At 40.6% G+C, this 27984-nt stretch overlaps 1 protein-coding gene across 1 annotated transcript in view; it reads right to left on the bottom strand.

Moving 5' to 3' along the window:
* The window catches only part of MAN1A1 (mannosidase alpha class 1A member 1), a 129886-nt gene extending 102691 nt beyond the window's left edge, over positions 1-27195 (bottom strand). The window contains exon 1 of the mRNA XM_048935004.1: positions 26364-27195. Within this exon, the coding sequence (XP_048790961.1) occupies positions 26364-26948 (585 nt within the window). The 5' untranslated portion in view covers positions 26949-27195. The remainder of the gene's footprint in view (positions 1-26363) is intronic.
* Between the last annotated feature and the right edge of the window lie 789 nt (positions 27196-27984).

Raw genomic sequence — 27984 nt, forward strand, 5'->3', positions numbered from 1 at the left:
TTTCTAGGTAAAGATGTAGGGTGCTCTACTGTCATGACTTCTTTGCTAATTACTTGTAGTTAATCTTATCAGAGTAGATACGTAGATATGTCCAAGGGTGATACATGTCTGGGTGGTTTTTTCTGTTGTTGTCTTAAGCAAAATCTCAGCTTCCTGATTGAAGATCAAGAGAAAACTAGATACTGAAATCAACAAATCAGTTTATATTCAGATCCTGTTTTCTGTAAGTAGAATCATCTTTAGAATTTGATTTGAGGTTAAAAATTAGCACTTATAACCAAAAGATTTTTATTCTAAACTCTTCATTTTATAGTTACTCTCTCTTCTTCCAAAAACAAAGTAGCAAAAAAATCTCAAATATCCAAAGAAAGTTCATTTGATTGGGTACTGTTTATATCTTTCCCTGAATCTGACAAAACAAGACAAATGATAACATACTCCCTTGTTCTAGTGGCAACAGAACTTTGTTTTTCTACTTCAAGATATATAATATAAATCCTGTCACTATGAAATTTCACATACGTATATAGCCACTTCTTACCTGTCAGCAGGAAGATTATTGCAAATCAGGAGCTTGACAGATTTCTGGTGTTTATAACCTCATTCTCTAGTGCCACTTCCTCAATGTTAAATGCAAGCTACACACTTTCACTGTGCATTTAACAGTCTTTGCCCAAAAGGGACCAGACCATTCCTCCTTAGCAGGTAGATGACATACACACTCAGAAGCATATTCCAACTGAGTTCCTCTGAGAACTTAGTGATAGAATTTGTCCCCAGCCAAGTAAACCCCTAAGGACGCTGCTGTATTAATTAATGGAATGGTTGACAAGAACCCCCAGTTACTAATTTCCAATGGTAAGTGATTAGAGATTTGGGGAACATTTAGGTGCCTGCCTAAATGTCTTCATTTGCCTTCTCACAGGAATGAAGGACTGAGAACTCAGAAGTATTTAACCACTCAGTCTCAGAAGTACTTCTGAAACCACCATCCACAGCATAGGACACATAGCATTCTTTGAGTGGAAATACCTGGAGATGTAACGATGTCAATACATCAAGGCTAGCCAAACCAATTTACAGGATTCGCTGTTAATATTAAAAATGCACATTGCATCATGAAATGTTTTATATGATTCTGTCTTAAAAGTATATATGAGCAAACTCCTGCATTTCAGAATCCCACAAAATAATTTATTGCCCACACACACACACAAAAATTAAAAATCCAAGTTCTGTATATTGAAAAGAAACTAAGAGGGAAAATAAAAACATTAAGAACTATTCTGAGGATTAATTCATCACTTGTACTGCAAAGCACTTCAAAATTCTCATATGGAAAGCCTGACAGAAATGCTAAGTATTATTCCCACATGTGTTATATTAAGTTACAGATAAGCTTCTATTCTTGTATTTTCTACTCTTCACAGTAGCTTGTAAGCCTCTTTAGCAGCGTATTAAACTATCCCACTAATATTCATCTTATGCTGCTGTGGGCATCATTTGTTAACCAAGAGACCAAGCTGCACAGCGCTTCATTCTTATACACATTTTAAAAGGATAAATTATTCCATTAATTCTGTAACATGAATTCTAATCAAAAGTTAACTAAAGAAAATAGGAAACTTGAAGATAAGGTTACTTTCTACACTTATTTCATTGCTCTCTATTTTGTTTAATGCGCAGGCACACACAAAAATAAGACTGTTTTGTATAAAAAACAATTAATAAGAACACAAGCCCTGATGCTGTGATATGTCTGCATAAAATATAAAAATAAAGAGTTCATTTGAAAATTATTGTACAATTTGCCAGGCTACTCAGTGGTAAATTTTTTACTCATTTGTCAGACATATCTTTCTTTACCAAACAGTGAAGCACATCTACAATTATGAACTTCCTGAATAAGTGAAGATACACCTATATGTACAGCCTTGCAGCAAGTCAGAGCTGGGTTACAATGCTTAAGCTATTGCCGTCACAGGGCAGTGAGGCAGAGGAACTTGCAAAGAAGCCAGAGCTCACCTCCACACTCCAAACACTGGTATCACTCAGATCAAGACTATATCAATGGTCTGCTTCTCCTCTAAACAACCCCGACACCAATAAAAAAAGCGAACTACTGGTTCCAGCACCAAGGTATCCTAGTTGAGAACTTTTGCGTGTCTGAATGAAACCAAATAAGGCATGAACAATGCACAATCCTCCTCGTGAAGAACACTGTGCTTGCATTCTCAGAAGCCTAAGATCTGTCTAATCACAGCCAGATGAAATAATCAAATCCATGGAGATAAACATGGGTCAAAAAACTTGTCATGTAGTTATGCATGTCCATTATAGTAGTATTTATTCTACCTTAAACCAACCAAAGATGGACAAGCAGATTGCTTCCTAGCTCAATTTCGGTTTAATTCACTCAACTTCAGCTTTCTTTTGCCTGACCAAGCAAAAAAATATATGAAAGAAGTCTTCATTTCCTTTTAAAACCAAGGGATTAAAATGATATATTTTGTGTGTGTGTGTGTGTGTGTGTGTGTGTGGTGGGGGGGGGGGAGGGGGGGGGGGAGGAGAGGGGGGAAAGGGAGAAAGATCCAAATAAGCCAGGATTTCAGTGCATGCTCTAGGCATTTTAAGAGTTTTTTGTTTTTGGTTTTTTCTGAAAGCAGATATTTGATGAAAGCGTCAAGGCAGATGTTGTCAAATTACTCTGACAGCCAACTCACAATTATTAGTGGGGAAACCAATGGCACATTCTCAGTAACTAAATCAGTAGGAAAGAAAGAAATGCAGATGTAGTATTGAAGTATAGCACTATGAAATTGAACACAGCTGACATTAATGTTGAAGACACTCTATTTTCAGATAGCTATAGATTCCACTGACATCTGTGTAGATACACAGGAAGAAAATCAACAAAAGAGCATTCTAAGTAATACGGAAATTGATTCCATACAGTCCCTATCTTACAATTCAGCAACTGTTACCAAAATTTCAGAAAAACATTGAAGCTTAGAACTTGTCACACAAGAGCACTATACTTCTCCAAAAGGTACGTCATCTTCAAAACCTAATGGCAAAGTCAGATGGACTCTTAGACAGATGGACTGAAAAACTATTTCCATTTTACTAGAGTAAATTCTGGATGCTGTCTCTTCATAAAATTTATGATTTCAGCAGTTTGGATTGATTTATTTTAACTTCATGATGGACAAAATAGTAATTGCTCCAATGTTGGTGTTGTTTTTTTCACTGATGGTTCATTTTTAAATATAATCACATATAACTTTTGTGTTAGTGAAACATCCATAAAGTAACGTGCAAGAACTTAAGACACTGTTCATTACTGACAATAGCGAGAAAGAAAGCTGATTTTCACTTAGAGAGGCATTGCAAAATTGTACAAAACGTTATGTTTCTTTGATCTTATGCATAAGCTTCAGAGGCTGATACATATTCTGCATAATTTGACTAATGATGAATAAAAGAGAAATGGGGGGAAAAAAAGTGGAAGAAATCTATGGAAATACTTCTCCTATGAAGAACACTGTTATACAGTAACTCATCCCACTTAGTGTCATCTTTCTTTCCTAGGCTACTTATGACTTCTTATAGTTTCCAAGAAATCCTGAGATGAACAGGGTAAAGAAGGAGGCTCCCTCAACTGCATGATACAACCACGCTTTTGTTCTCCTCTATTCTTCCTGCTGTTCTTTAAACTGCTATTTGGTAAGGTTTGCTTCTAATTAAATTATGAATTATTCATAGTTGAGACTGCATCTCCTACGTGTGTGTAGGTACCTGGCACTAATCAGCCATGCTGCTACTGAAATTCTCAATCTCAACAGGAATAAAGCAAACAAACTAAAAAATTAAGCTCAGTGCACAACACATCCATGTGAACTGACGAATACCAAGGTGACTCAAGTCACCACTTCAGTACGACTAAAATCATAAAAAGTGAGTAAAATGTTTTCAAAGAACCTGTTTATTATTTTCCTGCCTCTTTAATACAAGCAACTTTATACAGTTGTATATTATTGCGTATCAGTGGGCACTAAGATTGCTGAAGCTCCTGCACAAGCTCACTGGCAGGATTGCCTGTGATCTTTCTTAGCATGTCACACCAGTGATGAACCTGCACAGGTGATACACATCACGCTGACACTCCTATCTCAACTAGCTGAGGCTGGACTTTTTCCCTATACCTTCATACAACTTTGGCTTGTCTCAAGGCTGTAAGATTTTCACCTCTTTTTGCAATTAATGCTAACCACTCATCAGACCAGGATCAGAAAAACTGAGCAGGGCTCCTTTAGCTGCCTGGAAGAACATGGTCCAAAGCACTCAGTACCTCACTTTATTTCTCCTCCTTCCTGCCTCCGGTTTGAATTTCTAGGAGGCTATTCAAAAAAGAAACAAACATAAATCTTAACAAGAATCCAGCAGTATTTTCTCCCCCTCAGTAGAATAAGTCTACATTCATTCCACAATCCTGCATCCCTACCAGAGTACACTTCAGAAGACAGGAGGGTGTATCCTTACCAGTAAAAAACTGTAGCTGCAATAGGAATCTAGTCTGGCACTGGAAACTAAATTTCAGATGTATTTTCTAAGTGCATTCATTTCCATAACTGCATTTTTTTTTTCTTTCACACATTCCTTAGCATTCTTGAAGTGTGTGTCATTGACCTATCCAAAACACCATTTATGCCAGTAAACACTTAGCCCATTCTTCAAACCAGCAGCTCATGACAAGAGCTGTCAGACCAGAGTAATCCATATAAAATTTTCACCCATGTGCAACTCCCAGCTGTAATTTTTCCTCTCCCCCTGCACCAAATTGATCCTTCCCTTTTGTTCACCTCTCCAGCACCTTATTAAAGAAATTGCAACATCCTTCTCCTCAAGTTCATTATCGTGACTATGGTGAAACTGCACTTTTAGAAGTCAGAGTGCCAACTTGCTAAACAGTATTTACACAGATTAATCCAGGACCCAATTGCAGCATGGATCAGAGGCTAAATCTGCATCATTGCCATAATGCTCAGAGAAGTATATGTGACCCAATAGTTTGAAATTAGAGCAAAAGGATTCAGCTGTTTCTCAACAGCTGAAAAGCAGTTATATAGAGGTCAAACAGACAATATTAATACATCACACTTCTAAAACCATTTTCTAAGCATCTTGATGAGCCGGAGGGTGTGACACTCTTACCAAGCTTGCAGGTGACACCAGGTGGAAGGAGGCAGATGGATACTCCACCTGGGAATGTCAGGACTGCCATTCTGAGACCAAGACAGGCTGGAGAAACAGGCTAACAGGAATTTCATGATGCACAGCAGGGAGAAATGCAAAGTCCACAATAGCAGTGTGGGCAGCCGGGCTGGGGAGCAGCCTAGATATAAAGGGGGAAAATTTTTCACTTAGGGGACAGTGAGGCACTGGAACACACTGCTTCCAGAGAAGCTCTGGATGCCCCATCTCTGGAGGTTTACAAGGCCAGGTTGGATGGGGCCCGGGGCAGCCAGATCTGGTAGGTGGCAACCCTGCCCACGGTGGGGCTTTGGAGCTGCGTGGGCTTTGAGGTCCCCTCCAAGCCAAGCCTTTCAGTGGTTCTTTCTGTCAACAAGTATGCAACTCTCATTCCAGTCCAAGATTTTGGCTATTTTTTTTAACCAGAGGAGAATTATGAGTTGTTAAAGATTTTTCCAAGCCATCAGAAGTATGTCAAGATTTTTTTCTATATTGCATAAACTGCTTCAGCTATGCAAAACACTGTCAGCTCTTTTCTGACAGCAAATTAAGAGCTACTTACTGCTATCTACTTACTGTCTTAGTATAGAAAGATTCAAGAATAATTGCAACAATCAGACTTCTGCAAAAAATGATGAAGATACGGTGTCATGTATGAAATTATGATTTCTGCCCATTTCACGTTTGTATCTACTTTTTTTATTTAGGATTGATCAAATAACTCACCCAAAGATGCATTTGAAACCAATAGTAAATTATTTTAAGATTTATTTCTATTTGCAGCCCTCTAGTATTTCTAGGAAACATGGGCTGCATGGTAATAGCTTTTCTTAGGTGAAAATTCATTTCTGTAAATTAGTAATTGCTCTCTGTACCAACAGTGAAAGAGCCAACATAACAAAAAATGAGTATCAGTTAGTTTTTCGTTTTTAGGGGTTTTACCTTAGCATTTCAAATTGATATTGCAAACAAACACCATCACTCTTTGTGTAACAATTATCTTCTTCTTGCAACATCTGTGTAATTATCTGGCCTGTAGATCCTGACACAACCAGCGCTGAAGTTCTCAAAATATGCAATGCTCAGACCTTAAGCTTTTTGCTTAATTCCTCTACCACAGTAGATGTTACACAATCCTCACTACACTTATATGTTAACTTAGCACTTCAGTTCACACACAGTCATCAGCAAAAAAAGTAATAAACATACCAACTGGCATCTATAAAGCCTGCTCTGAAAGTAATACCTCCTATTTTATTATGTTGCTCATAATATCAGAGGCTGATGGGTGATGGCATGACAGTAAATGTTGAACATTTCCAAAGTATTCTACTACATTTTATTGTTGTGAGACAAATGGCAGTAAAGGGCCAGTCTGACAGAACGGAGGTGTGTATGAAACAAAAGTGTGTCACTGATTTCCTCCACCTGGAAAAAATAGCACTCATTCATCAATGCTTTCTGAATATTTATGGAGACTAAACAGTGGGTGTGAGCACAGTCAGGGCGGTACATTTCAGCAGTGGCAACATTGAGTTACCTCCACTGGTACAGATTTTTATTAGTATGACCTGCAGGTTCTTGTTCTTCACTGGCAATAGCTAATGGTGGTGAATATGTTGAAAAACAATGTTCTGTAGCTGAGAATTTGCTCTATCAAATAGTGTTAATATGCTCTTGTATCTGTTGTATCTTTCTATCTATCTTTCATGGAAATAAATAGAAGACATTATTTTCAGAGCGACCTACAAATAATTCCCATAAAACACCATTTAAGCTGGAGTTAAATATCTTGGAAATAACACATTTACACAGAAAGGTATATATAGGCAATGATGCCTTTTATAGAGAGTTACAGTTTAAAAATGACTTTAAAAATGCATACAGATCTGCATTTAGGTACTAGAAGTAATTTAACCTCTAGATAGCACCTCTTTCGGTGCTTCCAATAGCATATTAATGCTTCACACAATGTTTCCCTTACATATCCAATTGTACCCCTGCCAGAAGCCTTTCTAACAGAGATAGAAAATTACAGTACTGTTAATATTTCCTTAGATGTGCATGGATTTGATAAGGGTTGTCACAGGCTTATGGAGAACGTCTGTTCATGCTTTCATGACAGGCAGAAGAAATCTGGTGCAGTTGTATAAAGAAATGAATGGGAAAATATAAAACTGATATGCAATTAACACCAACCAAGACAAATGCCAGTATTATGTTCTAATCACCACCTGGTAGCAAAGAATATAGAGGAAACAGAATTCAATTAAGAAGCACAGATATATTTTCCTCAATGGAAAGTCTGAAAAATTAGCTCTGCTTACTTGTAAAAGGACGAAAAGAGAATAAGAACAAAATAAAAGCATTCAGACAGCAGAGGTGTCTCCTGACTATTTTTGTACAAGGGAAGAGATGCTGAAACACACAATCGCTAAGTTTGTTACTGAAAAAACAAACACTCCAGAATCACTGTGAAAAGAGAGAGGAAAATGAGAGGACCCAGTTTTCATATTACAGTTGCTAGGTTCTTAACAAAAATTACTCCAAATGCATTATAGTATTCATAGTGCAAATGGAGCACAATTCCCATCTGCCTTACTTGTAACTTGTACCTCTAACGTAATTGCCATAGGATGGCTATCTGTAACATAGCTAATAGTGTAACAACTTCTACACACTGTAGCTTTAATGGGGGCATACCCAACAAAACCCAACAAAATGAGACTTACTCCATAACAGGCAAAAGTCTTGGCTTTGCATTGCCATCTAAACTTACCAGTTTCTTAGTAAATACGGTACATTACACAGATACATAAAATACCATAGACACAGAAGGGAGAGGCTACTCCTCCATAATTCAGCCATTCAAGTAACTATGTGAGAGTTCTGCCTCTCCTAAGCAGGAAACAGGGGGAACAGAAAGCCAACCATTAACAAACTCTCAAAAGAAAGAAACACGAGCATACTTTCTCTTCTCCTTTCCTTTAATTCCCCTCATTCCTTTTTTTTTTTTTTTTCTTTTCTTTTTTTCTTTTTCCCCCCACTCCCCTGGAAGGTATGAAGTCTCTCAGATCACTTCTCTTGACTCCACATTTTATTTCAAGTTATTCAAAGGAAATCAAAGTATTTTCTAATTTTGCAAAAGCAAAAACAAAATACCTAAACTATCATGGTAATTTCCAAAAATGGAACTTGACCTGAGTCACTGAGTAGAGTCTGGTAGACTACAGCTGGTTCAGAAGTTCTCTGTCAAAAATCCAACTGTTTGTGTTTAAAAACCAGCTGCCCCTTACCCCTCTGTAAAACAAAACAACCACCAACAATAAAACATCCCAAATGCATCAATTTCACTTGCTTCTTTCACTGGATTTGACAAGACCCTTCTAGGCAGGCTGATGGGTGAGGAACAGAGCAGGCACAGAGCTGAGCTTCCCTAGCACTCTGCTTGACAGGCCCTGTCAATTTTCATTTCTGGTTTACTGGCTGCCTGTGAGCAAATTTTGTAAATTCTGGAGATTCTATTTTGGACAAAGCATTTTTGGAAAACAAGTAAATATTTTTTTCTGTCTCATATTTCTTCCCTAGATCTCTTCCCCTCCCTCCTCAAGTGTTCTCTGTCTAACTCTAGGCTTGATTCTCGCAAGTCTCTCTCTTTCCAGATACTGGGTCCCCTCACCTCCAAAGCAAATAGCTGAGATTACTCTGATATAAAGACTCATAATAAATATTGCTATATTGTAAACATTGAGGTATAGATAAACTATATTATTCCGGAATAACACAAAGTTATAAACTAAAAAAACTTCCTGTATGTTAGGGTGGTGAGCAGAGTCCCACCCAGACTCACGGTTCCTCTGACAAGATAACAGGAACAAGTGCAAGATGCTGCAGATAACAGAGGAGGAGTAGCAGTACATACACAGATGGCTTGCCTTGTCCTGTGGCACCACTAACGAGATAACAGCACAAAAAAGGGCAAGCTCTATAGATAAGAGGGAGCAGCAGCTTAACAGAGTTTACCAGGACAACTGTATCATCAAATGAAGTATAAAGTCAACAGAAATGAGGTCAGCGTGGAAAAGGAAACAGGGCTGATCTGTTTACATGGGAAGCAGTGAGAATGGCTAATGGAAAGAACTCGGAAAGGGAAAAATGAGAGAAGAAAATGCCAGGAGAAACAATCTATGTGTTTGGAGCTGCTAGGGGATAAGCAGCCCCTCCAAACACTCCTATGCCCTTTGAAGGGAAAATGAAACCTGTTGTTGGTCTCATTGTACCTCGATCCAACTTGTACAGCGAGATCTGTACCAGACCTGGCTGACCTCCCATGTGTTAGTAAGGGAGCCTCCCAATGTCCAAACAATACGCAGGACAAAATAGGCCTTTCCCTACACTTTTAACTCACTATTGAGGAACATTAATGTAATTTAATTAGGACAGTTAAGAACGCTCTTTGTACCATTAGGAAATAGTTCCAGAGACTATCTACAGTGAATTCTCTTGTGAGACATAGATTTCTCTGAGTAGAAGCCAGGCAACAAAGACCCCTATTCCCACCCCCCTTACCCCCCAAAACATCAGATGGCTCTAAATGGCTTATCTACTACAGCTTCCTGTCCCTAGCAAAAGTTTAAGAACAGGACAAGCAAACCAAAACACTTCTTATCAGTACTATCAGTCCTTAGAAATTGAGAGTTTGGGACATTCTGGGCCAGATGGGATGTCTGTGTGATTAACAATCCCCAGGAGAGTCTTCTTTCATGGAATTACCCAACTGTTCTCTGAACTGTAAATTCTTGACGTTGACAATGTCCCAGAGAAAGGGCTTTTTAGCTCAACAGCACAGCATGTTAACAGGTTTCTGTTCTGTCACCTAGCAGTTTCATTTGATGTGTCCTTTATTGGACAGGTAGGAGTATTTATCAGAACAGGCTCAAATAAAATGCACTAAAAAATTTATATTTTGTTATATTGTTATATTATTGTTATATTGTTATATTTATTATATTTTTCTACCAGTTACGTTACTTTCCTGGAAAATTCTATATCTACTTAGTCCAATAATTTTGAAACATTTATATACAAACATTTATTAGGAATTTTGGCAATGATTTCTGTATTGGAGATTAGACTATCTGAGATGTGTAAATTAGCTTATTTCTAATTAAATGCTATTTGTGTATTAGAAGGAGCAAGAATGCTTTAAATCTACTTTAGTTCCTGAATTCTAAAATTCAGGGAAAGCAGTCATGCTCTCCAAAATGCTTTGTAAGATCCATTGCTAAAAAACTTACATCAAATAGCTACGTGTTATCATAGAATCCAGTCCTACATTGCATGCATGACCAGAATGCCTTTACTCCTACTGACATGCTGGTTGGCTGCCTGTGATCTCACTATCCCCACGCACTTATTGATCTCAGAATCAAATTACAGAAAGCCAAAGCCTTTAAGTTTTAAAGATTCAAATATAACACTGAGCATATCAAACTAGCATGCCTCAGAGATGATGGCTTAGGACAACAGAGGTTTCAGTCCTTCTAATGTTACATTTCTCCAGAAAAATCGTTCTTTTTGAGCAGCCAGAAGTTGAACATACATGCTATTTAGACAGCTCCTAACAGTGTTCTCAAAACTGCAATGTTTCATTTCCAGAACTTACTCTTTCATAATTTCTCTCTTCGAAAATAAAAACAGAAGATGTAGTTGTTTTAATAATACATTTTCAGATGAAAGTGTGGAATGTTTCACTCTGCTATAAGAATTTAAAGCATTTCATTTATTTGAAACACTCCCTGGTGTTGCATCAAAGACTAACACAGGAAAGGTACATTGGTTTCCAGTTTCATAAACTTAGACTTCCATCCCTCAATGACCATGCGAAAACACAACACACAAGAAATCCTAACACACTCACAAATCTATCATCTGCTCATTTTTGTAAAACCTTGACTTATATTTTCTACATGCACAGTAGACTGGCTGCCCATACATAGCACACCTGCACACCATGACTTAAATCAGTAATAGTAACTATTATTATTATTAGTTTTTGAAACAGGACATTTTGGAAGGTTCCAACATCACTTCTTTACAGTACAACACAATACATCCTAGTTTCCAAGTTATTTTTTGTTAAGAACAGAAATTAAGCCCCATTAGCCTCTACATCCTTGCAATTTAGATTTCTGGACTTTTTTTTTTTTTTTTTCATTTAAACTGTGGAGTCATATAGAGACAACCTGGAGATTTATGTTTGAGCACATCTAAGTTCACTTTAACAATTTATCCTGAATCTGGGGCATGTTCCTGTGAGCTATTTCAGAATATCTTAAAATACCTCACCGATCTTAAATTTGAGCACTGCACTATCTCCTTGGCATATGTATATGTATGCCATTTTGGAGAATATACATATATATGTGTGTGTGCGTGTGTGTATATATATATATATATACACACACACACACACATATATATACGTATACATATATATATATATATATGTATTTCCCCATAAAAAAAGGTATGGTACTTATTTAGAACCCAAGCATTCTGCTGTCTTCTATAGACAGACCAAAGGAGACAGTTTAAGAGTTCACTGACTTGCTTCTATCTTTTTTATACGCTTATCTGATCAGCATTTTATGAAATAGCAAACCGGTATGTATCTGAAATATGAGCTGAATACTAGTGCAAAGAAATGTGTGTCAAAATTTGACTTATCTGAACAATTAGGGTGGTTCTCTGTACTAAGGAAGTGGAACCTTCTAAAATAGTAGTCAAAACACAGGATGTTGTGCAGCCAGAAGATTCAGGCTTGACAGAACTAGCTTGTCATTTCAGCTGAAAGTTACTGTTCTGAAGCAGCACTTAAAATCAAAAAGATCAGTTCTCTGGGATGACTTAAGTAAAGTTTAGTCACTCACTGAGGAGATGATACATTTTGTTCAACATCTACAGAGCTCCAAAACCAAAACCTCAACAATGTGTCCAACACAGTGTGCTACCAGTGATTTTGCTGCCACAGCAAAAAAAGTATCAGCTCTTAACAGCTAGTAGCAAAACCGACTTGTAGGTGGTTATAACCATCCACAGCAGGTTAAGCCTATTTACAAATTTCAGCTGATGTGGATAACTGGAAGTTAAAAATTTACCTACAGCAGATAAGGAAGATAATAAATTGCTGATGTGGATATTTACAGAAAAATCTTGCCGTCTCACCTATCAGTCACAAAAACAAATACACCAGCTCCATCACTGTCCTATCTCACTGAGCTGAGCAGAACAGACTAATTTCCTCATATTCCACTTGTACCCATTAATAATAGCCTATATTCTTTTTAAGGTTGTCATTTCTTTGAAGAGAAATCAGTTTTTAGTCCAGTCTTTTAACATGTCCTAGCACAGAAGATTTGACTAAAGCAAGTAGGCTCATCTCACATCAGTGCCTGTGGCTGATGACTGAAAGCCAGAAACACAACAGTATATTCAATTCCTCTATCTGACTACACAACTACCCTATAATATGACACTGCTGCTACTTATAATAGGCAATAACTAGAAATCACAGCAAGAAACTCTTGAAGTACAATACTGAGCAAGTATTTTACATTTTTAAGGAAGTTTCAAAGTCAACATCAAAAATACACTTCTAAAAATCAATAATGCCTGCTGGTGTAAGCAAGTGCTGTAATCTGACTGCAAATTAAATGCAAGGGGCTGTCAAGCAGGATGGAAAAAGAATGGTTTGTGAGGGGCAGCACATCAGAATCACATCTGTGTTAGAAGTTTTCTGACAGCACTAACTAAACTCAAGTTCAAAAATTACAGTCATCCAAAACACATACACTGAAAAACTGTTTAATGTTTGCAGTCTGGTGGTTTTCTCATTGATTTTAACTGAAGCTGCTTACTGCTTTTTTCCTTTTAGAAGAAAATGGCAGCCCCCAGAGAGTATCATTCGCCTTCTTTGAAGCTGACAGATACGGTCATAAAGAAAAGAAGCACTCATCCATTGTAATGTCCAGATTTTCATCTTTTTCCATTCTTGGTAGGGAAAGAGACATTGGAATGCCATAAGTAAACAGGTGAAAGGCCAGCCATCAGCCACAGGTATCCTTAAATTAAAGACACTGGGAGAAAGTAATTCCCTGCTCCAGTCGGAAGGATCAGCTGATGATTGTATGCACCCATCAGCAGTCTTTCAGAGAGGAAACTACTGCAATCAATTTGTTCAAATAGGGAACCATTTTTACACATCATGCAAAGTGCACTACAGTTTAGTTAGTCTGGCTTTTATCCAAGTTATAAAGCAAATAAAAAAATATACATACAGCATGTGACCACGTACTTCTGCTGTTGCTTTCCCCCACCACATAGCCCACCAAGTCTCCCTCCTTCAATTTTGTAAAACTTAGTTCAGATAAGTTCATGTCTATTTCAAGGAAGTTGAAATTTGGATGTTGGTCACTGAGGGGTGGGATTTATTTTTTTTTTTTTTTGAGAGGACTTAGAAGGAGTGGTAGAAAAGATAACAAAGTTCCAGATCTTTTGATTATAGTACTTCTAATGCCTCCCAGGATGTTTTCTGTAAACAGCATATTTGAAACTGACACAGCACAGGACTAATAGCAACACTGAGCTCTAAATACAAGGGAATAATTGCTGGTGAAGGTGCAGTAAAACCAGCCACGAAGTTCTCAGGACTTCCACCCCCTCCTTCCTCCACCCCCCCCCCCCCCCCCCCCCCTTGTGTGTGTGTGGAGATGAGGTGTGGCTTGTAAAACACACGTTAGATATATTTATTAGATATATTTGACTTTAAGGTACCAGATCCCGTCCTCATTTATTTGCTCTGATGTGTTCAAACAGACACAAGACTTCTAAAGCTGTTTTTTTTTTGTTTTGTTTTGTTTTTTGTTTTTTTTTTTTTTTTTTTTTGAGATCTGTCTTTGGCATTAGCTGCTGGCATTGTTCCTCCCTCAGAAAACAAACAAAAATTGCATTTTTCAAATGGCATGAATCTAAAGTAGAAAAGGTTCCCCACTGTAAACAGAGAATAAAATAGGCATCACAAAAATACTGTGTACAAACAAAAGGGAATAAAACATCCACACCATGTCCTCTTCACAGAATGTAGTCATAGGTAATTAGCACACCAGGAAGCTATTATAAAGTCACTCTGAAATGAACACATATAACATCATACACTACACTACTGTGCGTTTAAAACAACTAAGCAATATTAGCATCCTTCCAACATCTCATAGTCAAGCCTACAGCTAACATAAAATGTTTTGCTTTTTCCCCTCCAATGGCCAGATCAGAAGACTGCCCACCTAAAATTTCTTCTCACATGCAAGAGATCCAAGTAGTACCACTCGGTTAGCTTACACTACAGGACCTGTTTTCCATAAGAAAATCACATGCCGAACTTTTTCTTCAAAGAATGGATTTAAAAAATGCAGAAGTGAAGACACGGCCACTGGTCAAGCTTTGGATTGCTAAATAGGTTCAAAATAATTTTCTTGATGAAATGAAACCACCATCCACAGGACTGCAGAAAAATTAAGAGGAAAAATTAAGAGAAAAAAAGAAATCCAATCGAAGTTAAAAAGGCTCAACTGTTTTCCAGAACTCAGAGGTGCTCTCCTCAAACTTTGTTAGTTTCCATCCTAAGTAGTTATACTGGTTTTACAGCTACTTTTTCCTACTTTTGGTCCAAGTGACAAGCAAAAGTTGCAGGAGTTACGGGTGAACACCTTACATAACCCATATAAGAGTGATCCCATAACAGGGGATCACTGAGCTGAAGCAAAAGGAAAGTTACATTTTCACTGCTATCGCTGGAAAAAGCTTTACTTCCCACATCACTGAATCATCACAGTCATAACAAATTGAAGGGATGCTTGTTTACCACGATGATGCTGGAAACTTATGCTTTCAGGAATGACAAGTGAATACGGACAGGGAGGACAAGAAAACATAAAGAAGGACTTAATTTTCAAAACCAAGCTTCCGGAGAGCCAGACTTCTTTATGATATCAAAAACAACAAAAAATCTAATACTAAAAAGTTGGACTCCCATGAACTGGTAGCGTACTGCAATAATCTAATCCTATTGTAAAAATATTTACGAGGTCTTCTGAAAACCATACAGTAAGTCACATAAATTAGATGAAAAATTAATTAAAACCCAAGTTTTTAAGTTACTTATATTTGCTAATTTAAGTGTTTACAAAGAAATCAATCAGAACTCTGCTTTAAATTTAATTCAGTGGTTATCAATCTCAGTCACAATATAGGCTTCAAATTTGCCAACTTGAACTTGCGCTAAATTAGCTTTCACATCTCAAGTTTTGTATCTGCAATGTATAAGCATCTTACACTTTCATCAGAGGCACACAGAGGAAATAAGCTTCAGAATGCCATACAGTTCCTTAACAGATTTCTCACAGTATGTCAGAATACTAAGTTACCCACTCTTACTCACCAGAGGCAAAAGTTACAATTAACAGTTTTGTTTTTCATTAATAGCTTGTGTTTCAAAATTGAAGATGGAATTCCCCGTATTAACCACATTTGTTTGGCCAGCAAATATTTTCTCAGTTTTAAAAATTTCAAGATACCAACTCAGCTAACACTCAGTACCTACTATGTTTGCCTAATGAAACTGGAAAAGAAGCATAAATGCAAAGGAGTTAGAAAAGGCCACATCATTTCCCTTGCTGCCCCACCTCTTACAATTATAGCTTACTTCAAAACAATTTATGCATGTAGGATAAATGCCTAAACCATGTCTAGTTAGATATTAGAAAGAAGAGTTTAAGATCATGAAAAAGCTGGAAAAGGCAAACTAAAAAGGCCATGGGCAGGCTTCTGTGGAACAAGCTGAATTCGTCCAGGGAGCTGATCTCATGGGAGAGATCCCTGTAGAGCAGGAGTGCCCAGGAGGTGATCTCCAAGCACAGGAATGGCTCTTGGCTGGAGGCCACCAAGGCCAAAGAGTTCATCTAGGCTGGATGTGGAGCATGCAAGGTGAGCCCAAACTCCCAGGGAAGCCCAGGAGGAAGATCAGCCAGGGGCTGGCCAACAGCAGTGCAGAAGTTTAACAAAGCTCAGCTGAAAATGGCTATGGGACAGAAAGTACCTCTACAGAAACATCAGCAAAAGGACCAAACAAAATGGACTTGCTGCTTAACAGCCTGGAAAAACTAGCAACAAAGGACATGAAAAGGCCTAAGCAATAATGTTTGCTTTTAGTTTTGCCTTTTTTTTTTTTTTTTTTGGTCTCTGTTCTTTACCATATTCCTAATAGAGTTTATCAGGGAGAGACATTAGGTAAATAAGTGAAGATGAAGATAAGGATGAAGCACTTAAGAAGAAAATGAAAATCTAACTTGATAATAATAACAGTCCACAGACATGGGAATATGTTTGCCCAGAGTGACCAAAACCTCCATCCTCAGAGGTTTTCTGAACCTGACGTCAAATCTGAGCAACCCGATTCATTTTTGAAGTCAGCTCTTCAAGATAGTGACCAGAGGCCACCAGAGGTCCAGCAGAAAGTCTGAATCCCTCAGTGACAAAATTATAGAGTAAGAAGAAGGATGGGAGAAAGAACAAAAATCACAGCATGTATAAATTCAGACCAGTGGTGCCTCCATAATGCCTTGACATCATCAGGCTGCATAAGACCACAGACTCCATGAAGTCTGAAAGCTTTCTCACAGACCATCTGCTGTCTACAAGGTTTAGATTCATACTGACTTAAGAAAAACTGGTTATTGATCAGGATTCTGCTTGCAATATATATGTAATTTTATTTCTTTTTTTTTTTTTTTTTTTTCAATGTAGCTCACAATTTGTAAAGAAAAAGAAAAATAAATCTGCATCTATTAGATGTGCTTAATTAAATCATATCTTGCTGTCAACAAACCACATCCTCAGTTACAAACAAGAGAATTTGTCATTTACCAATTGCATGAAGTATTTAGCTGTACATACAACATACATATGGAAAGAGATACAAATAAATCAGTCCTTCTCTATCTAAATACATCAATTTTTTAAAAATACTGCACGGATAGGCTTAAGGGCTTTTCTTTAGAGAAGTCATTTTTTGAAACACCCTTCCTGATCTGTGATATCACTTTAGCCCTTGACAATATCACACACATTTCTAGAGTCAGTTCAGGTTCAGTACCATGCTTACCCTAGAGCTTTATAGAGTGAGACATAAAAGTATCAGACAACTTACAGCTTGTCATTATGTAGCAGGCTTTTTTTTCCCCCATGGTGGCTCTTCAGACAGTCTCACCAGGACGCAAAAAGCAATACACAGCCTTGAAGCATTATGACTTTTCAAATGTGTAACTGATATAAATCTCCTACTCTCTAAATGGTAATCACGTTTTCTGTTGCAGGATGGGTGGGGGGAGTCAATCCACAACAATGTTATTAACATCTATTCTTCAAGCTTCAGTTTAAAGCATTTAGTATTACTGTCCAGATCCAACACAAAATTTGAAGTGCAGTTCTCAGAATCACAGATGGGTGGAGAACTATAACCACAGTAACAAGCAGCACATTTCCCTACAGACAGGGAAGTGGGCACAGCTTTATCAGTATCACCATTCAGTGCACCAACAGATGTCAGCGCTCAAAGGCAGTGTGAAAACTGACAGCGGAGTTAAAGACTGAGTCTGCATCTGCATGTGCATATCAGGGAATAGTAAAATTACTATCTCCCTGAGCGCAACATTTTGAAAGCAAAATGTTTTTTTTAAGGTTGATATTCTTTTACACAAGCTATTTCCTATTTCCTTGGAAGAAAGCAGTCCCTGAACAAAAGAAATTTCAAAAGGCACATAGATGTTTATTATGCAGTGAAGCAAGTAAAAGAAAAACATGTAGATACTAAAAAAAAAAAAAAAAAAAAAAAAGCCCTGCAGTGGTCTGAATACTAATTAAAGAAGCAATCCACACTGATCGAATGCAATTTTATTGCTGTGTTTTAAAAGCACAGACTTTGAATTAAAAAAAAAAAAAAAAAATGTTTTATGTTGCCAAGCAATAAGTTCACCTCTACATAAGTCAGGTGATGTAAAATTCTGGAAGAAAGTATCAGATACTCCTTCTTTTCTGTTTTATTCTCACAGAATACACAGCACTGCTTGTAACGCAAGTGCCACCAATATATACCTTCACACGAAAGCTGCAATGCCGCATGCTTTTACTTTGAAATTTCAATTCCTGCTTTCTGCCCAGCATCAGTTCTTCTGAAAGAATTTTTGAAGAGCACACAGGAGGTCTTGTAACAGCTGGATGCAGCACAGCCACCAGCTCTTTCTGGCACAGCATCGTTTTGGTCCTTTGCTCATATTGCCTATTTTCTCTCCCCATCTCCATGTTTTTTTCTACCTTATTAGATACCTGCATTAAAGAAAAGGTCCAAGTATCTTACAAGTCAGATTTCCATTTACTCGCTTTATTTCTAAGCAATTTCAAAGCCAAGGTCATACAGTTTCCAAGAGTGTGGGAAGACAAATGAAAGTAGATTTTACATTTGCAGTTACCTTTGCTTAAGAGAATACATATCTCAGTGTTCCCACAAGGGCTGTGAAATTCTAACAGTTGTACGAACATAACAGCAGGTTACACGCTCATCCAATCTGTTTCAAAAGCTTTTAAAATTAGAGGCATCAGAATGAGCAATACCTGTATCTTCATAAACACCAGCTATAAAATCCAACCAGCTTACTGTGTAAAGCTACAGCCAATTGCTGTGTAATTTCATGCAAGCATTTCTAGGTTACCACAGAGTTCAAAGTGGTGATAAGAAGATGCAAGAAAGGCAAACCTGGGGTTTTACTTCTGTACTTACTTCCCTTCAACACAGAGTTAGACCAGAGCATTTGATTTCAGGTGTTGTTTGCAATGCCCACAGCCAGCGACCTAAGCAGCACAACAAAGCTCCCCACCTGCAGCCTTGGGCCTGACTCCACAATCCAGGTGCAAACCCACAGTGTAAACAAGAGCAAAGGCAGCCCAGCTCACAGCACAGCCAAGAACCAACTACAGCCTTTGGTTCGGAGGCAAAGAACTGAGCTGGGACCTGGCCCTCCACACCACCCTCCCCACACTGCACCATCTGCACCAGGCCCAGGCCCCTCTGGGCCCTGCCACACAAGCTCCCCTGCTTGGCAGCCAGGCTGCCCAGTAGCTGTTGCAAGAAGGGATTAAGCACAGTTCTGTGAAAGGTCTTGCTTAATCTGTATCAGGCAAAGGAGCATGCGCTTTATTACTCACCAATTATATTTTCATGGCAGACTTGCAGGCTTGGTTATAGGAAGTGATGGAAAATAGGAAGACAGATTCTTCTTAGTGGGCACACATTCTTTTATCACATGCTACGCTTCTTGGATAAAGGAGGTTTTCAGACAGAAAAAAGGAACCAGTATACGGATTACCTGGTATACTGCCCATATTATTCATCTCCCAGGCCCACCTAAACAATTATTTTCTTTGTTTTACAAGGTAATTTCTAAGAATAACTTTAAAATAATCTACAGAACCCTTCAAAACAGAGTGTCTAAAACATAATTAATGCAGATACCTCTGTATAACTGAGTTTCTTACTAGAAAGCAGAATGTTTTAGCATCACTGTACTATCTCAGACTGCAGGTTTTTGTTTTTTTTTTTACCAGAGAAGGTCTGTACCATTAGACAGCAGCAAATAGTGAATCAAACAATGAATACTTTCCCAAAGTATTAGACTTATTCAGCCAAGTAAATTAGTAAGATACATTTACTATTTAATGGGCAGATAAAGGAACTACATGCTAAAGCATTTTATTTGAGATGAGAACTGCAGGAATTCACTATGCTGGCTCTTCAAAACCAGGAGGGGAAAAAAGAAAAAACAGGAAAAGTGAAGACACTGAAGTGTTCTTACAGCACTGTATTCAGATAGCTGTAAGAAAAGGTATCTGTCCAGCAGTCATACAAGTGCCTGCATAATGAAGTTAATTACAAGAAGCACTGTCTCCTGTCTGTCTGTGATCTTCTTTTCACAGATCTGTGCTTTCATTAACATTCAAAGAAGCTATCAAAGCCTCTCTACCACTCTTAGCATTTTTCTGCTTGAATGAGATAGACATTTTTCAGCCTTAATAGTAGATTCTAATAAACAGGTGGAGTTTTTCTGCTTCGGTTTGCCCACAGCACAGAATTACAGCCCTAAGCAGTTGAACTCACCAACATTATGATTTACTCCATTTCTCTATACTAAATCACTGCCATAGGCTGCTACACTAATGTTAAATACAAAATTATCACCATGGGAATATAACTTTTGCCAAAATGCAGGAGACATTCCATTTTAAGCTTTACCTCACCCCTTTTCATCACCTTATTTAGCTTTCATGAAGACTCTCGTGTGTCTGGAATTTTGGTTTTGAATTTAGGTTTTGCCTTTGCATAAGATGTGCACATGGCTTTCAGCTAAAGAATTAATCATGTGCTGGATTTTTTTTTTTTTTTTTTGAAAGCCAGATGTTTTCCACTGAACATTTAAAGTCTTTTCATTTGCCCACAATTCAGTCCCCGTTCTATCCATAGAACACTCACAAGTTTTGTTAATATACCTTCAGAGAATGCAGACCAAGCTGGAACATAAGAAAAGTAAACATTCCTCCAGGTCAGCTCATGGAAAGATGTAAGGACGGAAAACACAAACTAGCAATAGGTAAAGACCCTATTCCAATCAAGCATGCACACTGTCACACGCCAAAACATTCCTCCTTCTCATAACTGATACTCCTAAAACAAACAAAAACCACTACAAGCAGCCAGAACAACTCACCTGAAACAATGTCTTTCTGTAAAAAGACATTAAGGGATCCCAAAGGAAAGCATTTAATTTGACAAAGGCATGCCATATGTCACATCAAACAGACAAAAACATGACATGGTCCCACTATTCTCCACATCATCTGCCCTTCCAAACACATTAGCTTAGTAGAGGTCTACTGCTTCCTTCCCCTGTGCTCAGACAACACCATTTCAGCTCCCTGCCCCATTTAATAATGAATTCAGCAAAGCCTTGGGCAGACTTCTGGCTAGCTGGCAGATTAGGATGGCTCTGCGTAGGGCTTGCAGACACTGCTGAACAGTCACTGACCCATGTCCTTAGTAACTCATCGGCAGCTCCTCTGCATCTTCTAGTGTTATTCCCTATGCCAACTGTTTAGTTCACTGTCTTGTTGCATTTTAGATGCCATAACATCCACGTCCCACAAGAGCATAGAATTGCCAACAAACACCGAGAAAATTCCTCTGAGCCCCAGAGGATGCCCTTAACTTAGAAGTAAAAGGTACTTACACATCATACTGCATTCCCTGTATTCAGGCACTTAACTCACTTTCTTGTTGTCTTTTACAAAACCACTATCAAACAATTAAAAAAAAACACAAGAACTAGTGTTTGTCCAGAAGGAACGTGCAGTAGAACTCTCAAAAAGGACTAGTGGATACAAAAACTTTGAAGTTTACAGGTAGAAAAATAAAACTTTGGGATAAAAAAAAAAAAAAAAAAAAAAAAAAAAAAAAAAAAAAAAAAAGCTAAGATACATTTTAAACTCCTTTGTGAAACAGTTGCAAGATGTCTGCATTAAGGTCAGAGCCTGAAGAAAAGTTCAGAAGTGCATTGCATCATCAGCATATTGCCAGAAATCACTACCTGATTACTCATTACACATGGATTCTTTTTCTTCCACTGCATCCTTATGAATACATAAGGATCTGAACCATCAGGAAATGGGGCCCTATATGTTTGGAACCCAAATCTCTTCATATTGCACACAGCAGTTTAATCTTCCTCCTACCAGGGAAGTTCCTACAACTTCCTCACAGTGAAAACACAGAATTGCATTCCACAGGAGCCGGGGGTTCTGTAATTACTGCTCCTGCCTTTCTTCTCCTTTTTTTTCCATTCTGAGAAAAAGGGTCAAGAGGTAACAGCCTTCCAAAGTGCAGCACTTCCGCCTGCCTCAGAGCTCTCACCTCTGCAAATGCCACATTGCAAATTCAAATGCAATGGAGAAACCAGTGTCCTAAAACAGAGAGGTTTTGTGCCTTCCTCATCCACCTAGAACCATCCAATTCCCCCAGCCCAATCTGCTGCTGAGTGGACCCTTCAAGAAAGCCTTCAACTTAACAGAAAACTGTTCAGCTTTCCTTCTCTGTCGGTTCAGCGAGCTGAAGCAGCTTCCAGAGGGCTCCAAGGAGTCATGCAAAGGAAACAGTAGGCAAGAGTAAGTGATCAGAAGAGATTCTCCTCCTCTTTTCGACAGCAAGAAGTATTAGTGTATTACCTCATTAAAAAAAAAAAAAAAAAAAAAACAAAAAAAAAAAAAAAAAAAAAACAGTAAAAGGAAAACATCTCCCAGCACATTCATCAGTCCCCCACAAGCAGCACCAGCCAGGAAGCTGCAAGTATGCAGGAGGAGCCCCCCAACACAAGGCACCCCTGCTATTTCATCACTACTTCCCCTCACAGCCAGAGTCCTGATGAGAGCCAAGCACTGCTATGTCAAGCGCATATTAGATTTCTGATTAACCTTTTATGTCCATGTTCACGAGCTTTTCTTCCTCCAGATATTTCTGAACTTCCCTGCAACATTGCTAGAACTTCTTGCTTAATCTAACGATTTCCAACTAAAAGCCACCACAAAAATAAATATTTAGGTTTTTGGAAACTCTGAACTCACACTACCAACTCAATTCCAATTCAGTTCTTTATAGGAAGATAGCATGAAGTAATCTTCAGTTGCTAAGTCTGTTCTGATGCCTTGTGACTGCTGTGCTGTCTTAAAGGACAGCACAAGAAACATAGGATCAGGGAATACATTTCTCTCCAGGGCTTCTGCTAGATGACTGCAACAGCTTTGAGTTGTGCAAGCGCTGAGAGCAAGGTCATGGCACTATGGACATCAAGTTCCAGTTTCCCACCACCATCCTGAAGGCATATACGTCTGAACAGCACAACATAATAACATGCAGGCTCTGAGCTAGCTATCTTCTGCAGGAGCAGCGTGCTGCATTGCTGCCATGACCCACCAATAGCTTGCTGCTCCATAGAATTAGTCAGGGCAGAGCTCTACACTAATGGGATTGTACTCGTACTTGTACCTGTGCTAGCTCATTCATTGTTTTCTATTCCTTTTCTCTGAAATTTTATTTCAGGGTTCCACTTCTGTTATTTACCTAACACCTAAGTAATTCACTTCCTTTCCCCACACCCCCCAGAAAGGATAGAAATGAAATTTGGAGAAGATTCAAAGTCAGGTTGCCTTAACTGAAACAGAGCTCCCCTACTTTCATAGTCTGTCCCCACTATTTCTATGTTCTCCTTAATGCTGCTTTTGTTCATATCACCTTTCCCAAACTGTCTGTGTGCTTGCAAGTCTTCCCTGACGTTTTTCTCCTCATTACTTCTAATATCCAGCCACAACCAACAGTGACAACAGCGGAAACTGGACAAATGTCAGCTTGTTTTCTCACCAATGGGGAGTACCCGCTCAAAACAGGGGCTGCCTCTCCATTCAGCAGGTGGAGGAACAGGAGTAGAAATGACAGACTCCTCGTTCAGAGCCCAGAGCTCTTATCAGGACACCAGAAGAGAGCAGCATGAGGAGTACCAGGTACCCAAGCCCTGGTCCAAGTCATGGAGAAACAGGGAAACTGCCTGGACAGTTAGTTATTGCTAATAAAACACAACCCCACTGACACACCTGAGAGCAGCTGTGTCTCCTTGCTCAAACTTCCCTGAAACACACAGCTTGATGAAGGTGCAACAGCACAAGCAGCATCAGCTCAGCTGGTACAGAATTCAGCAGCCACCAGCAGCTGACAGCAGCTTTACAGCAGGAAGCACTGGGCAGGTGGTGCTGCCAAAGCCTCCCTCAGTGCCTGCTTGCAACTCATAATCAGAAGAGAAACCAGAGGAGGACCACAGCAGGCAACAGTGCCCTGGGCTGAAGCTTCTGTCCCTTTACCACAAGGGACAAGCGCAACAGCAGCAACAGGAGATATCTGCTTCACTGCCTTTACCAGTGCTTGATTTACTTGATAAGCTTATAGCAACTTGCTTATTTTTCTAGTTAATTGCCATATGTTGGTTTCGATACTAAGTAAAGTTCAGTAACCTTTATATTCCCATCTTTTTCAAGTTTTTTTTTTCTTTTTTTTTTTTCTTTCTTTTTTTTTTTTTGTTTAATACAATAAAGTATGCCATAGAAATTTTAACCTCTTTTATCTATCTCACATCCTCATTAAGAAATTACACAATCATGTTATTTTATTGTTTTGTGGCTGCAAACTATATTTGCTGGTACTGGCTAGAGCTAAACATTTATTTCAACTTCTTCCCCAGTTTACAATCCCAGCACGCAATGGCCGTGCTGTAACAGATTTCCACAGCTTCTCTCTAGGGCGTAGTTCACATTTTTGAAAGTTACAATATAAAGCTATACCTAAGAAGCCTACAGACTGGAATTGCAGACTGACAGTAGTGTATTAACACAAAGAAGTGGACAAGAGCTTGGAAAAACAGGGAGAAGAGCAACAGAAAGGCCAGTGCGTGAAACAACATAGAATAAGAAACATTGCTTTAAGGTCAGCGAAAAGGAGTATTCCCCTCAAAAGAAAAAAATAAAATCAAACTGGTTAAGGTACAGTAAGACAGAGCAATTAAGTAAACATGTGAAGTTTGCCTGCTGAACAGGGAGGGAAAAAAACTCCCACAAACAACACAGTGTTAAGGAATTACACTGAGATAGAAAAGAAAAAAAAAAAAGACCTGGGAACTACAAGCATTGTAGTTTGCCATCATTTCCTGTGCTTACAGCTGCCAAACATCTGGTCTGGGGGTTCCACTGCTGTCAGGGGTTCCCAGGTGGAAGTCAGGAAAAATAAGAGGAACAGGATGGGAGGGAAGAAAAACAATAATGAAGGGGTTCTGGAGTTTATATGGATGTAGATACATCCACCTCCCATATGCGCAAGCAGGCAGATAGATGCACTCAAGCGCATTTGTATACATATATGCTAAAACATCACTGGAGAAGATGGCACAGCCGCTAGCCCTGCAAAATCAGCAGTATCTCTCAGTGTTATCTCCTTCATCCTGCTTAGGTGTTGCGCTCTGCTGTTCAACAAATGTCATGCATAGGTTCTGAAGCCTCAATATGCCAATTCTAACCTCTTTTACAAGGCAATTCCAGATAACAGGGAACAGTTTGTTGGTACTTTTAATTGCTCCAATGTGCCTCAGGGAGGCTGTGAGGCTGCAGACAGGAGAACACAGGCTCTGCACACTTTGAGTTGTGCTCTGTGTACTATGCACTCAGGAGAGTTTTCCTTCTCCAAATCTGCCTCTACTTATGACCCCGTACAGTTTGCTACAGCAGTTTAATTGATGCTCAGAGCACGGTATCAAATCTCAGAGTTCTATGTAGTGAAAACGTCCACTTTTCCGATTGCTCCATAAGAACACATCATAAAACAAAACCAAAAACAGGCTGACGGTATTTCACCAACACGGAAACAGTTATTACAGCCTCGCTCCCTATCTCATCTCCATCACCACAGAACGGGAAACAGACGCTACTTATTAATTTACTAACCGTAACCCCAGCAGGCGGCTGAAATTGTGAAACTGATAAGCAAAAGCGTCAGCAATGGCATGAAGTTGAATTATATTTACAGAAATAAATATAGCTTCATAGAAAAACCCATATACTACGGAAAAGACCCTATCAAGCCTCCGGCTCGCGGCAGCCCTACCTACGCACAGCTCGGACAGGGCGCTTCGGGGAGGCACTCAGCGCTCACCACCCGATGCCGTACCGCTATAACAAGCGGACCGCGCTCCGCCTGCGGTGCGGGACAGACGCTCCGAGCCGCCCAGCCCGCCGCCTCCCCTCTCCCAGCCCGGGTGCGCGCTTCCTCGGGATCTCGGAGCCGTGACATGGGGGGACAGGGAGAAGGAGGAGGCGGCCGGGCAGGACCTGTTGCCCGGCGCGGTGCCGCCACCACCCACCTCTTTGATCTTGTCCCTCCGCTGTCGCACGGCGGGATCGGAGGGCTCTCGCCCCACGGCGCCCACGGGCTGCTGGAACGGGCGCTGGGGCAGCCCGGCGGCGGCCGCCTCCTTCCTGCCGCGGGCGTCCTGCAGAACTTTCTCCTTGTCCTGGCGGATGTCTCTGCGGATCTCCTCGGGCAGCTTCTGCAGCGTCTCCTTGGCCTCGCGCAGGGCCCTTTCGTGGTCCGCGCGGATCCGTTCCAAGCTGCCCGCCCCGCCCGCCTCCTCCGGCATCGCCGGGCCGGCACCGGGCTGCGGCGGGGCGCGGGGCTGGAAACCGGGCGGCGGCGGCTGCAGGGCGGCCGAGTGGAAGAAGACGCCGCTGAGCAGCTTGGAGGAGTCGGGCAGGAAGAAGATGGCCCCGAAGCAGAGGGTGATGAAGGCGCTGAACACCAGCAGCAGCACGAACTTCTCCGTCAGTCGGAACGCGCCGGGGCCCGCCGCCTTCCTGCCCCCGCCGCCCGCGCCGCCGCCCGCCGGACCGCCCAGCGCGCCCGGCCCCGCCGCGCTACTAAAGAGCGGCAGCAGGCTGGCGGCGGGCATGGCCCCCCCGCCGTCTCAGCGCGCCCCGCTGTGAGCGGAGCGGAGCGACGCGACGCCACGCGACCCGACCGCACCGGACGGCTCCGCGCCGCAGCGGCGGACAGAAAGTTTCCCGAGAGGCCGACGACAACTTTTCCCCTCCCCGCCGGCAGCGCGCTCGGCGTGTAGCGGGGCGGGCGCTGTCAGCTCCGGCCCATACCTCCACCGCGCCGCCACCGCCGCCGCGGGTGCCGCTCCCGCTCCGCCCGCGCGGAACAACTGCCGGGCGGCCGGAGGCGGGGCGGGGCGGGGCGGGGCCGCAGCAGGGCCAATAGCGGGGGCGGGGCGGGGCCATGCAGCACCCGCCCTCCAGCCACGCCCCGGCCCGGCCCGGCCCGCCCCGCCGGACCCGCGGTTGGCGGGCATGGGTTGCCGGCATTTGGGCCGCTCGGCTCCGACTCTGCGCACGAAGGCACTCGAGTCCACACGCCGGGAGCAGAGCGGGGTTGGGTGTCTTCCCGTTGCCTGTTACAGGGGGAGAAGTATTTTCTTACCAAAAACGAACGGCGGGAATGGGAGACCCAGGGAAACATGCAAGGAAGGGGATGGGTGGCACACGCAGTGTTATTTCCAACTTTCTGGACCCCACCCGCACTGTGACAACAGGTCAGCCCTGCTGAGCTGATTGCAATGCTTCCTTCACAGGCAAACCACTTTATCACGGGAAAGCAGCAAGATCAGTTGTTCCCAGAAGTTCCGATGCCGACACATTACTTTGTGTGTTTGCATCATTTTGTTTTGCAAGTGGGAAAAAAACGGTAGAGGGAAGCCTGAGCCTTGAACAAGGGCAGGGAAGAGTCGTTGCATAAGCTGCAAAAAGGAGATGTTGAAAATGGGCCTGGCATGGGCCTCCCTGTGCTCCCAGAGGAATTCAGGGGAGATTCACCATTGACTTAATAGGAATCGAGAGAGGCTGCTGCCCAGTGCTTCTCTAAATCCCATTCTTTAATAGTTAGAATATGTAACAGATTAATTAAAAACAGGTCTGGAAAAGATG

Source organism: Lagopus muta, chromosome 2 (genome assembly GCF_023343835.1).
Source record: "Lagopus muta isolate bLagMut1 chromosome 2, bLagMut1 primary, whole genome shotgun sequence".
NCBI lineage: Eukaryota > Metazoa > Chordata > Aves > Galliformes > Phasianidae > Lagopus > Lagopus muta.